Genomic DNA, 13,493 nt, shown 5'->3' on the forward strand with positions numbered 1-13,493 from the left:
ACGTGCCTCCCATCGTTGGCCAGGAAGTCGAGGACAAGCTCCTCTCTGGCCTCTGCTTCCCGATGCCCATGTGGAGGAGAGGGAGATGGTGAGAAGCACTGCCTCCAAACGTCAGGTCAGATTACCTGAGGAAAGGGGGCTGGCCGGGGAGGGGTGAAGGGGCTGCTCTTTTACTTGATGTGCTTCTGTACTGCTTGAATCCCTCTAAGCAAACATGTCATCCTTTCTGTTGCACGTAACCACCCCATGGATCACGAAGCTGGACTTACCGAGACGACCAAGACGGCGATGTGAGCAGAGGACCAACCTGCCTTGATGCAACCAACTTGCTAAAAGCAGATGGGCAACTCACTTGGAACAAAGTCCCCTCTTTGTCTTTTTTCTCCACAGGAGAACTGGTAACACTTCGGGCACTGAGGTTCTCTTTTCTAATGGAGGGAAAATCAAAGGGGAAAAAGGTCATTTGGTTTCCCTCACATTGGAGAAGCAACTATGAGAACGAGTAATCCAACCTACTTCAGATTGGTTTTGTAAACGGAGTCTGCCATCCCGCAGTTTTTCGGTGTGGGTGCTATAGCACTCGAGTTTCTGTGAGGAGGTGCCACCAGCCTCGGGTTACCCTGCTGGGGCTCGCTGTTCCTCGTGCCAGTCTTTGGCTCCATGCGGCACAGCTCCTTAAAAGAGACAAGCACAGTGGAGTTTAAAATTTAAGTACCCAAGGTGTGTTAGACCCTGTACAGGAATCATTTGACTTTGAGTACCATCAAAAACAGAAGTAAAGAGAGGGCACACCAAAAGCAAGGAGGCATACAGAACACAGGGCCAAAGAAACCAAACCTACCAGGAACTTCAGAAAGCAAGAGGTACATCAAAATTACCTGCAAACTTTTCACATTTGTGATTTTTATAGCAGATCCAGAATTTGCCTGCGCCCCTTTTCCAGGCATGGCTTTGGCACTGGCAGGCTGTTCACTTGCATCTCTGATGAGGCACAATTTTGGATTCTTAAGCTTTTTGGGAGACTTCGCTTTCTCGGTAACTGCACTTGAACTCTTTGTTTCACAGAGCTCTCGATGTTTTGGAGTAAACGACACGACGATTCTATTCCCAAAGACATCTTCATTTTCCATTCGCTTCTGAGCCCGCTCTGCACTGTCCTGGTTTACGAAGCGGAGGACGGCACTGCAGCCGGCGATGCTCAGCACTTTGCCACCACAGTTATCAGACAGGCGTCGGAGCCTGTTGCTGACGCTCTTGCCGTCTTTATTTGCTGGTAGGTTATAGACATAGAGCAGAGTGTGGCACTGCTGGTACAGAGGAGAAGGGTTACAGCAGGTCACCACAAGGGCACACGCTCAATTACAAGTCAGAAGAACAGGGAGTGAGCTCCAAACAAGCTAGCTACCCCGGAGGGGAGGGAATCATGACTTAGACGGGACAAGAGAACTGATTTAGACTGAAAAACATAGGAAAAGAGAAACATATCTGAAGTTATCCCTCTAGGGAATGAGCTTAGTGAGATTCAATGTTCTGAATAATGTCTTCGTTATTTGTTGTTTTTTTGTTTTTTTGTTTGTTTTTTGGGGGTGGGGTGTTTTTTAAGCGTAAGGAATAAGGATCTCCATAGTGGACAACCTTTCACCTAAAATACTACATTTGACCTACAGGTCTTCTAGATAAGAAAAGTAAGTGCCAAACAGAAGCAGAAAGGAGAAATGTAGCTACAGCCAAAGGGCTAAAAACATAATGAATAACAACAAAAATGAATTAGGAGGTTGGCTCCAAAGACTGAGATGGGGCCTGTGCCTGTTACTCCTCAGGCCACACTCTGCTGTCCCCAAATGCAGCTCGCCCTTAGCCTGTGATTAATCTTGGCTTGTTTGGGGTATTAGGGAATGCAGGAGCACTAGCAGTACAAGAGCTTGGATTGGGGGGGCCGGGGTCTAGTCTCTGCTCTGCTGAGATCAAGCTGTGTGACCTCCTCCTCCTGTGCTTCTTCCTCTCTACAGTGAGGTTGTTGGATGAGACAATTTCTCTAAGGTGCTTCCGTAACTCTCAAGTTACTTAACCATGTTCAGACTGCACTTAGTGAATGGCACTGCCCACTCTTCTGCTGGATCCACACCACTGCCCACTCCAGTTACTGTTTCTGTCAGAGTTACACCGATATTTTCCAAACAGCTTAGACACAGCTCAGCACAGCAGTGAACAGTCTTACTTCAAATCTAGACTATCAGAAACGCTCACCCTGCTGGAAGGATGAGCACAATCTCCTATCAAGGTGTAGCAATAACCACTTCTCATTGGCACCTGAATGGCAGCGCACGCAGCTCCAGAGAACAGGCTCAGAGGCCTGCTGGAGCAAAAGGCTTCAATGCCTAAAACGGTACAATTCTTGTCTGACTCCAACCACACCGGTTGCTACAAACTATCACCATATTCTCTGCCCACAATACTTGGAAGCAAAGGGATTGATGACTCTTATTCCATTACTTCTATCCATCTGACACGAAGCATTGCTAGTTTCGGAGACACTGACAAGTGGCTGTCAGTAAGGGAAACCTGAAAGTTGATTCTCTGTGATATTTTGAAAAAGAAAAGCAACATTCATACATATCAACTTTCTGTATATTTGTAAGAGAAGAACTGAAGGTTTCTAAGTCTTATTTCAAAATCTGGCCAGCATCCTACAGAGAACAGCACCCCCCTATCCCCCCAGGCCTGGAGACCCCCCGCTTGTGAAGGGCTCTCTTCCGCCTCCCTAATCAAACATGAGAACATAGTAAAAAGAACGCAAACCCACTTACTGGCATTTTTAGTGGTAACCTGGGGGGCAAGTCGGAAATGAATTCTTCAAATCTGATCAGCTCATTAGCATGATGCAGTAGAGCTTCTGAGGCCTGGTTTTTATGGACCAAGATTATGTGGAAACCATGCCTGTGTCTCAGGTCACTAAGTTCCAATGCAAAGTTGACATCAGCTGAAAGAAAAGGCACAGCCCAACCCCACCCCAACCATTAGAAACACTTGACAGAGACAGACAACTCTGCTGACACCCACTGAGAAGGAAGGAATGGCTGGGTGATACTCAAAGCCGCTTCCCTCCCTTTTTACAATAGGAGCTCATTTCATTATCAGAAGAATTAACACGGTAAGACAATTTTTTTCACACTTATACTAAATCCCAAGACACATGTTAGTTACTTCCAGTAGTAACAGGGAGCAAATAGTAGTATTTTATGGATGTCACCTTTGGAAATTACTCATCTTAGATTTATAAAATTAGCAACACTGGGCCCAGGGTGAAGGTAAAAAAATTCCATTTTCTTTAATAAACTTGGCCCCACAAGAATCCTTACTCAAGTTCCAAGGAGAAAATACAGAAATCCACGTAGACCCAATTTTTTTCCCAAACAGTTTTCAGAGATAAGCACAAACATGCCCTATGTATGTCAGCTTCTTTGGGGCACATTTCACTTTACCAAGTTTTGTTTTAGCTTCTAGGACAATTCCCACACGGCGAGTTTAGCTGAAATGGGCAGACGCTACCGCACTTACTTGACACAAGAACCACAGTGGCGGGAGCGGTGTGCGTGTTTGCAAACCTTCGGAGACTCTGGCGAAGTTTGTCATCAGCAGCATTCTTGGCAGTGGCATTGATGTGGGCGACGGTTACCTGCATTCGCGTGTAACAAGGACAAATGAGCAAAAAGGCTGCGGTGAGAACATCACTACAACATTCTGCCTACATCTTAAGAGATCATCCTCGAGGGAAGAAACTCAGTGTTATTACTACAACTGAGGAACAGAAAAGAAATTACAACCAGATCTCCTTAATTTCAAATTTGGTTCTCCATCTTTTGTCTTCTGCTTTTGCACTTCATCCATCCCCCTTTCAGAAAATGGGTAGAGAAAAGAAAGTGAAATTTCAAGAAGTTAAATGAGCCCTCACAAATAGTTTTGCCAACAATTTGGGACCGGCAGAGATTTGATATATGAGTAAGGTAAGATTTGGGGCTATCTTTGATGTTATTTGTCTGTGTTATATACATCGTCTATGGCTTTCAGGATCTGGGGTTAAGGGGTGGGAGAAGACAGGCATCTGCCCCTTGGGAGCTAAAATGTGTTTATTCCTGTTAAAACTATCAGGCTCACGTCTAACAGCCTCCAAAGCAAGGAAAGGTTTGTTTTGAAAGGTGCCTCAACCACATGTGCACACGCACACACACACAGGATTTATTAGTTTTTATGAAGAACATAAATACGTAATTTTAGGCAGCAATGTGGTATATCAGTGGAATTGTCTCAGAGTCCAAGGAGCTGGATTCTAGTTCCAGTTGAAGACAAGATACATGGGGTCTGAACTTAAATCTTAGCTCATCCACTTACTGGCCCTGTGATCATAAAAAAAAAAACTGCTTAACCACGTGGAGGCCTCAGTTTCATTTATAAATTTCAAATAATAAATCCTACAAGCCTTGTTCACAGAGCAGTTATGAAAATCAAAGGAAATGATACATACGTAACCACTATTCTGGTTTGGTAGTAGTCACAAATAAGTAGCATGACTGAAAAATCAGACATGATTAAATGATTCTTAGTACAGCAGGCCTTTGAATAATGTCATTTCGTTCAATGTCATTTTGTTATAACATTAATGAGATGCCGTAGGAACCTAATTCTTGTTTATATCAATTATGTAAAACTGGTTTCACTGTATGTCATTTTGCTTAAAGTCAGAGAACCTATTTACAACCTTAAGTGAGGACTTACTGTACTTTAGAAATAATCTTTTGCTTATTTCCTTTATTTGCAAACTTAGCACAAATACCTATTATTGAACAAATTTGGAATTGGAATTCTTTAGAAAAAAATCATGTGTTTATTCTTCATAATAGATTTAAATTCTTTTTTTTACCTGACAATTATTTAGCTCTTGAATAACTTCTTTGTTTTCTTTACTGATGTCACACACACAGATGAATTCAGCTTCTCTGTGGCCTTTAAAAAACTTCTCACGGATTCTCTGTACAACAGCAGTTGCTGAGCGGCCAGAGGGAACAGAGCAGTTTTCAATATCCCAAAAAACTCCAATGGGGGGTAAGTTTTCTAGCACCTGTCCGGCTAGTGCAACTTCTGGTGACCCTTAAGAAACGTTAACACCTTCAGTTATACATAGTGAAAAAGAAATGGCATATTAAATACAATGGGTAGCTAGCTACCTATCATTCTTAGTGGCAGAAAAATGAAATTATTGACAGATGTTAACTATAAAGATACCAACCTCACCGGTTGGCCTAATAAAATAAACAACCCCCAAGTTGCCATAGTCTCTCTAGTGATTATTCCTATTTTTCAGGAGACAACAGATCTAAAGGTCAAGTTACTTTAAGCCCACAGTAATTCCATCTCAAAGTGAAGTGCGAGCCATCTCATGCTGAGCAGGTATGCGTCTCTGAATGTCACACACAAGTGACTGGACCCTGGGCCCTGATTTTCATGCTCCGCCCACGCCTGCCTACCTACTCAGTATGGAAGAGCAGAGAAGAGGAGACGAAAGGGGAACTTCTTGCTGTCCTTGATTTTAAATGATTTTTAATGCTGCATTAACATCTGATTTGATCTTTTAAAAGTGTTTATTTTAAAAAAGTTTTCAAAAGACAAAATATCATATTAACTACTTGGGGTGGGGGGATGACCTTAGGTTTTTGAATATTGTTTTTCACCGCCCATTATTAAATCTTTCTAAATACTAAGTCCTTCCAGGGAGTATACAATTAACAAGTGTGATTATGAACCTAAGTTGACACCGAGTCCCATCAGCACTTAGATCTCCTAGCATACCCTGCACTTTTCTATACACAGCTTCTGATCTCAAATAGCCTCAGCCCAACATAAAGGGCAAATGACTTACATGTCTATAAAAATAAAAATATTTTTACTAAGTGATGGGAATGGAGACTTACATACACACAGTAGCTTTAGAACCACAAGGAATCTTCTAAAGGCTATGAAATGCAGTTAGTATCAGATATTGAAAACTACCCAAATATGCACATTGTATACCATATTGTCATTTACCAAATTTCGAAGTAGCTTTGCCTAGACTGGTCGCCAGTGACAACGGGGTCTCCTTCCCTGATCCTTTGGCTCCGCAGCCGTTACACAGAGGAACAGTAACAGGTGCAGTTTGCGCATTTGGAGGTGGTATATTTGGCCAGACTTTAGCAGCAGCGATTATACTATTTCTTGCCGGCTGTTTTAAAATTTTTTAAAAAAAAGCAAGTTTCAGATATATCATTTCAGAACTGAGAGTTATATACAACTGAAAACACATTCTAAGTGTTTGTCCTTTCCACCTGCTAACCTCTGATAAAATGTCTTTTCAAATCATCTTTCCCAGAGCTATTAGTTATCAATGAACTCATTTCAAAGTTGACTTGAAATGATCAGGAAAGACTGTCACGTGATCAGCCCTTTACGTTTTGGGGCACGTGTCTGCTGCAGTGGAGACCTCAGACACACTTTACATAAAGGGAATTAAAGTCTTCACTTAAACACAGCTGTGATTGAGACCAAGTTTCAAGCTCCCCCAAATTATTACAAAAAGACAACACGCATTTACTGACATTACATGAGTGGCTCCGTGTATAGGGTGTGTGTTAGTTATAAGTAATCACAGTCGTGCTCCAGCCTTCCAAGGCAAAACAGAACGTGAGGCTTTGCTGAACTAGGTGCACGTGTGAGTGACAGGTTTGTTACAAGAGGCCAGAAGAGCATAAAGTACATAAATAATCACTCCCTAGTTTTCTGAATGGTCCCTCCCCCTTTACTGTTTGCTTCTTTCAAGACCAGAAGTTATGCTGATGGGGAGAAAGCTACATCACAGGAGGATCTTCAACGCCCTGCACCCAAAAGGATTTTCAAGGTATATCTGCTTTTAAAAAGTCATTTCTCAAACCTCGGCTGCACTCAACATGTGAAATAAAAAGATACCAACCTTGTTTAGACAGTCTTCGCAGTACAGGGAGCCCTTTAAACACACCGGAGGGACCACATTTAGGTGCAGAGACTTGGTGCATAGGTGAGGCACTAGCTCCGGCTGTGAAACGTGCTCTTCCAAATGCCCCGGAGCCCCACTTGTGAAGTCAGGACAGGGGAAGTAGCCAGAGGAGGTGCAGCCCTGGAGAGCCGGGAACGGGTGCAGCTTGTGCACGTTCCCATGGCACGACTGGAAGTGGAGCTTTCCACAACAGGGCAGGTGTTGGCAGGAAGAGAGATTACTTTCTAGACACATGCCGGGGAAGTCACTTGCAGTGCCGGCCAAACTGTTCCTAGCTGAGGCATTCTGGAGTGAAGACGCAGACTGGAAAGCAAAGCCTGACCCCACCTGACACGTGACTGTCCTGCTGCTCTGCGAGTCTAACAGTGCGCCCCTGTGAATCAAACTACTGGTTCCTCCACCACTGCCACCGCCACCGCCACAATGCATTGGTGAAGTGGAGGGTTCATTAGTGCAATGAGCACAGCAGCTTACTTTGGGGACAGCTGAAAGCTGTATTTTAGGTTGCTGAAGAGAATGAATATCTGGAAGTGGGACTGCTGGAAAAAGCGCAGAGCCAGCATGAAGGGGAGATGGCACGTCCTTTAATTCCACAGCAACTTTCTTGTTCTCCATGTAATCTTTCTGAGAAAAGAAAATCAGAACACAATTTTATGAGGCCAGGGATTTCTGGTTACATCCTACTGCATTCAACCATGGAAACAGTGTTCAGTCCTGTTTACACCACTTGATCATGACCAAACAAAATGGAAAGGCAGCTAAAAGCAGAGCCATTCTTCAGGGATGACTGCAGGAGGTAAGCATGGAAACAGACAACTAAAATTAAGACTGTTCTTCCTGAATTCTAAGAGACTGGGGAGAGGTCTTCAGCAAACCTGGTTAACCACCTATGCCTCAGTTACTCCCTCCGATAACTTCCCCTTGCCTCCCAGTGTCTTCTGAAGACAATATAAGTGGTATGAAAACAACGCAGTCACAAACAGCATTCAATAAAGATGGCTCACAACCAAAGTGCTCTGAGGAAAATAGTTCCTGCAGTCAGATCACAAGGGGTTTTAGTACGGTCCTCCAGAGAACAAGATTCCAAACATTATGGATGAGTTCAGCCATCTATGGAAAGGTCTGTAAATGTGGTGCTGATGGCATTTAGCAAACCCTAGGATATCATGACCTACAGTCATAATGCCAATAATTATTCTATAGCCAGTGAAAAGAATTACAGTAATTAGAAAACTGTCCAGGAAAAGGTACAAGAAAAATAGTTTGTTATATGCCTCCAACATAGACACAGGAGGCCAGTATATTTATAAAGCTTATAGCGTGGCACTGGTGTCAAAGACCTGGGTTGGCATGTGATACTTATCAGTTTTATGACATTAGGTGTTCCTTAACCTCCCCACACTGCCATTTCCTCATCCTTCAATTGGGAACAGGATGTATCTCCTACAGTTGTTGGGAGGATAAAAGGAGATCGTGCACATAAAGCTCTCAGCAGAGTACCTGGCCACTGAATGGAGATCCAAGCAATCAAGAGCCTCTGTGGGCTGGCGACAGGTACTATTAAGATGAACAGGATGCCCTTATACAGGGATTGAGACATGCTCATCCCTCGGAGCACAGAAGGGTCCATCTGACTGCCATCATTTCATTCCTTTTGCTGTGTGATCTACACTCACCCAGGAGAAATCTGGAGTTTCAGACATTTCCTAAAAGGGAGGCAACAGCTATGGACTGACCATCTAACAAGCAGTGTGTTCTGCCCTCCTGGTAATCACAGTTCCAGCTGGAGGGGAATTGGCATTCTGATGTACGTAAATATGGCTTCTACGGGAAGGGTTATTGTGAGTTGGTCCCCTTGAACATACTCAATTCTGGATGCCGCTGACAAAAATCCAGTGGCTGGAGCTGCACAGGTGAGAGCGCATTTCTGTGCCATGTGACTCCATGAGGGCCAGATCTGCCATCCCAGGAAGGCCTGCTCGAGCTGCCAACCCTTGTTGTCAACTGTCCCTACAGGAAAACATTCCTGAAATGACCCAAGTTACTGATGCCATGCAACAAAGATAACTACATAATGAAAACCTGGAGAAGACAGGGTGTTTAAGTCATTTTTTTTAAAAGTTATTATTAATGCCTTCATATAAATTCATCATAAAGTCTCATTTAAATCCCAAGTACAATAGCAAAAAAAGAAAGGTGGTAACGTTATACCTGAAATGAAATCAGAAAAAGTCAAAATCACTATGAAAAGACAAAGGAAGACGTTAGAGCCATATTTAAATATTCAAGAGACATCTTGAACAGAAAAAGGCTGTCGATAAGGTCCTAGCAATCTTTTCCTTGACTATGAGTCAGAACTCAGAAGGCTATCGTAAAATAAAATCCATTTCATATTTTCTTCTGATTTGCTTCTACAATGTGGATTTTATCTTTGGAATCTGTGACTTTAATGAGAAACACATCTTCCCAAAATGTTAACATTAAATATTTAAAGCATCTCCTGTGACTTAGAGTAGAAGTACAGGAGTTAAAAAATGATGCTCTCGTTGAATCAGGAGTTACAATACTGTGCAATAAGGAGTCATATAAGCAGGACACGAGGGGAAACTCAGCCGACTCCAGGCAGACAGACCGCCCTGCACCAAATGGACCTCTCATCTATTTGCATTAGGAACTTGCTAGGTCCTTAGTCTTGCACATAGTTACCGTTTGGGGACTAAGTGGCAACGTCTGCTCGGGACCCGAAAAGCAATTAGAGAATTTCCAAAGCCATGGCTTAGCGTCATTATCTTGTTGAAGCCATCCAGGTGTTCTACTGCAGGAGTTCTCAGTTCCGTTTCCTTCCATCATACAGCCACACAAAGTGGTTCAACATGCTTTCATCTTTCTTTTCTTTCATTCTTCCACCCTGTTAAGTAAGAGAGATTTCATTGTTAGTTATATGCATAAGTACAAAGTTTACTATTAAAATGTGAGTCTGCAACTGTATTTATGGTGCAATGGCTCCCAACAAGTCAGATCTTAAGGAACTAAAGTAGAATGGCTATCAAAGCATACTATAGGTTACTAAAATTTGGTAAACCTAGTTGACTGTTTATGTTTGAACTCTAACTGTGTCAACCGCATTTTTAAAAAACTATACTCTTCCATTCCTCATGTTCCATTGTTCTTCAAATAGAAAGGAACTCTGGATGAGACCTATTTCTTTCTATAAACAGCCATGCTTGACAGAAGTAGCCAAATCTTGGACACCTGCATATCCCTGAGTGTAACCGCTCCTCTTCACATGGCTGGAGCCAACCTCCAGCCCTGAGTTGACTTTTGCTATAGTTTTTCCTAATTCTTATCGACTCTCTCTCCCTAAAGACTCTACTTGTGAGAGTAAAAATATTAACAGTAGAGAAGATGTAATTTTGGTCAACGAACAACCACATGTCCTCATTACCAATTACGTTAAGATTTTGACATTGGTTTAAGAGCAGCTTATCCCAGTGTCTTTGACATGAGCACAGAGGGTTCAACTAAGTGACCTCTGTGGACTTTGAATTTGATTGTGTTACAGAACAAATCAAACCAAGTTCTATTTACTTATTATGACAGTGGAGTCTGGTATACCACCACAAATCTAACAGAGAAATCTCAAGTCCCAGATGTACTGTATCTACTCCGAGGCAGCTACACTTAAACAGTACAGTAAGAGCAGAGCAAATCAATAATAGCCATTGGGCATGGAGGCAGCCTGCCAAGGGCAAGGACAACCGAATCCCACTTCCAAGTCTTCCAACAACCACCCACTCTTACCTACCGTGGCCATCTTAAGGTTATCAATTTATGTTTCAGAAATTTACTCTGGGCCTCTAGAAAAGAATTTCTTTTAGTTATCTCTCTGATGAGATGCTGTTTTCAAGTGGTTTAATGTCCACATAGTAAGGTGAGGGGCAAGATGACCATGCAAGAATATATATATGTAAGAGCTGATTGTATAAAGCAGGGGTGGGCAAAACCAGCCCTCTGCTTGTACCTAAATGACCTTCAAGCTAAGAATGTATTTTACATTTTTTAAAAATTATTAGAAAAAAATTAAAATGTTTTATGACACAAGATTATATGAAATTCAAATTTCAGTGTCTATAAATAGTTTATCAAGACATGGCCACAGTCACTTGTTTTAAGTACTGTCTGTGGCTTGTTTTTGCACTACAATTACAGAGCAGAGTATTTGCAACAGAGACTTACATGGTCCACAAAGCCTAAAATATTTACTATTTGGCCCTTATGCTGAAGCCACAAAACTTCATTAAATGTTGGTTTCTTCCTCTGGAAAGTGTGGCTGATTCTTCTCCTGTCCCCTCTCACAACATTATTGAGAGGGGAAAAAAACTTAGATAAAGGAGCCGACCACCTGTTTGTTTTCACCACTGTATTGCCTGTGCCAAGCACAGGGCCTGGCTACTTAGAAGAGACTAAGTAAATATTTGCTGATAAGGGAATGAATAAAGCTGTTTACCTAGTATAGGAGTATACAGTTAGGAGTTAATTGGGATACACAGATGGAGTTTACTGCCACAATGTTAATAAATCATGGTACTTGTTTTTCCTATTAAATACAGGTCTTATATCTCCCCACAATCTCTTCTAGATCATGAGAATTTGTGATGTGCAACAGGCTCTCGCAAACCTCTTCAAGGCCAATCCTGAAAGTGTGCTGACAGGTAGAGTACAATATAGTTTACTAAACATTGTTCTTTAACACTTATAAATTCAGCAAATGTTTACTTAGTATCAACTATGTGGCAGGCCTGTGCTTGGCACAGGGATACAATGATGAAAATGACCAGACAATGATATCCATTTTATGTAACTTTTTTTCCACAGTAAATCTGAGATAGACAAGAGAGCAACTGGCCACATCTTAAACAGAGAAGGAAACAGAGTTTTGTAACTTGCCCCATATCACACAATTAGAAAGGAGGCAGAACCAGGTCTGTCCACCTCTTTCTACCACACCAAGGTGACTTCACTATTGCTCAACAGTTAACAGAAAGTACAAATAAATGTACTATTAACTTGTTAGTGACCTGCACCTGGAAAATTTTCCCAAACATTCCTGGGAATGCCACTAAGGGACTTAGGTAGCCAAAGCGAGTTTGGTTTGAGTGGAAGTCTTACTTCTGCCATCATCTCTCAGTCTTTGAGCAATTAATGGTTGAGAGCAGACTCTGAAGTCAGACTGGCTTGCCTGTTGATCCCCATTTCTGCCGCTTCCTATCTGTGCAGCTTTGGATAACTCACAAACTCTCCCAACCTCAGTTCCCATCTGTAAAATGGGCCTGATAACAACAGTAGCACCCTTATAGGGCTGTTGCTTGGATTAAAAGAGATAATCGAAGTAGAAACTTTAGCAGTGGCCTCCTCTTAACACCCAATCTAGTCCTCAAAGGCTACCCCACCACATCCCACCTCACAGCTCTTTTATCTAAAATTATCTTGTTTATTTGCTTGTTTTTTATTATCTGCTTCCCCCACTTGAATATAAACTCCGTGACATCAGGGATCATTTGCTCTTACTCATTTTTGTATCCCCTGCCTCTAGCACAGTGCCTGGCACTTATCAATAATTGTTGAACGAATGAAGAGTTCAATAAATATCTAGTAAGACCATTTAAATTAGGTTTCAATTTTTACCTTTCAAAGATGTTGGGAAGTCCAAAAGACACAAATGTAACTGGAAAGCTCTCGGTAATACCACAAAGGTGCTTGGGAAACTCTTAAAAGGTATCAAGGTGTCGCGTTACAATTAGTAGTGGGAGTGGCTTAACCCCTACGAAAACTCAACACTATCTGTCAAACCAGACGCTACACCGTAGAGTGCTGGAAAACTGAGGATGCAAAAAGCTCAGCGGGGGTGCAAAAGCACCCGCCCCGTCTTCCTCTCTTAACCTTCCAATTGTGCTTTCCACACCGGGAGGGCCCACAGGGAGCAGGGAGACAGGTGCGGACGGCGAGCCAAACACCCCACCTCCCAAAAAAGGCAGCAGGGGCGCAGCAGTCACAGTCTTGAGCGGACGTGAAAGGGAGACAACCTGAACCTTTAGTGGGAGCCTGACTGGTTGGCCCCAGTCCTTCCCCTAGGACTGGTCAACCTCCCCTACCCCCTCCAGCAATAGGCAGAGGAAGGGGGGGCACTGTCTCCCCGACAGCCTGGCGGTCCCAGAGCAGTGGGCCATTCAAGAACTAGTTCCCAGAGCTGCCAGCACACTCACCTCAGCCGCCAGCTCCACCTCGGCTCACATTCCGGCCCCACCGCCTTCCCCCCGCCCCCCCAGGCCCTTTGTTTTGATTCCCGACTCCGCCGCTCCCGCCGCCGCCGCCAAGCGCACCCTCAACTTCCGCTTCCGCACCGCACCACCCCTGTCGCAAAACCGACGCC

The 13,493-nt window shown here is 43.1% G+C and overlaps 1 protein-coding gene across 3 annotated transcripts in view; it reads right to left on the reverse strand.

Annotated features, from left to right (window-relative positions):
• The window catches only part of MARF1 (meiosis regulator and mRNA stability factor 1), a 32,247-nt gene extending 18,773 nt beyond the window's left edge, over nt 1–13,474 (reverse strand). For 2 of the 3 annotated variants that reach the window (XM_033101123.1, XM_033101122.1), the window contains exons 1-10: nt 13,327–13,474; nt 9,770–9,971; nt 7,001–7,687; nt 6,082–6,256; nt 4,919–5,145; nt 3,559–3,676; nt 2,808–2,980; nt 879–1,307; nt 517–674; nt 270–428 (exon numbers count right to left, since the gene is read on the reverse strand). In XM_033101123.1, coding sequence (XP_032957014.1) covers nt 270–428; nt 517–674; nt 879–1,307; nt 2,808–2,980; nt 3,559–3,676; nt 4,919–5,145; nt 6,082–6,256; nt 7,001–7,687; nt 9,770–9,913 — 2,270 coding nt within the window. In that variant the 5' untranslated portion in view covers nt 9,914–9,971; nt 13,327–13,474. The remainder of the gene's footprint in view (nt 1–269; nt 429–516; nt 675–878; nt 1,308–2,807; nt 2,981–3,558; nt 3,677–4,918; nt 5,146–6,081; nt 6,257–7,000; nt 7,688–9,769; nt 9,972–13,326) is intronic. The other variant, XM_033101124.1, reaches the window with a different exon arrangement.
• Nucleotides 13,475–13,493: the final 19 nt, after the last annotated feature.

Source organism: Rhinolophus ferrumequinum (genome assembly GCF_004115265.2).
Source record: "Rhinolophus ferrumequinum isolate MPI-CBG mRhiFer1 chromosome 15 unlocalized genomic scaffold, mRhiFer1_v1.p scaffold_54_arrow_ctg1_1, whole genome shotgun sequence".
Taxonomy (NCBI): domain Eukaryota; kingdom Metazoa; phylum Chordata; class Mammalia; order Chiroptera; family Rhinolophidae; genus Rhinolophus; species Rhinolophus ferrumequinum.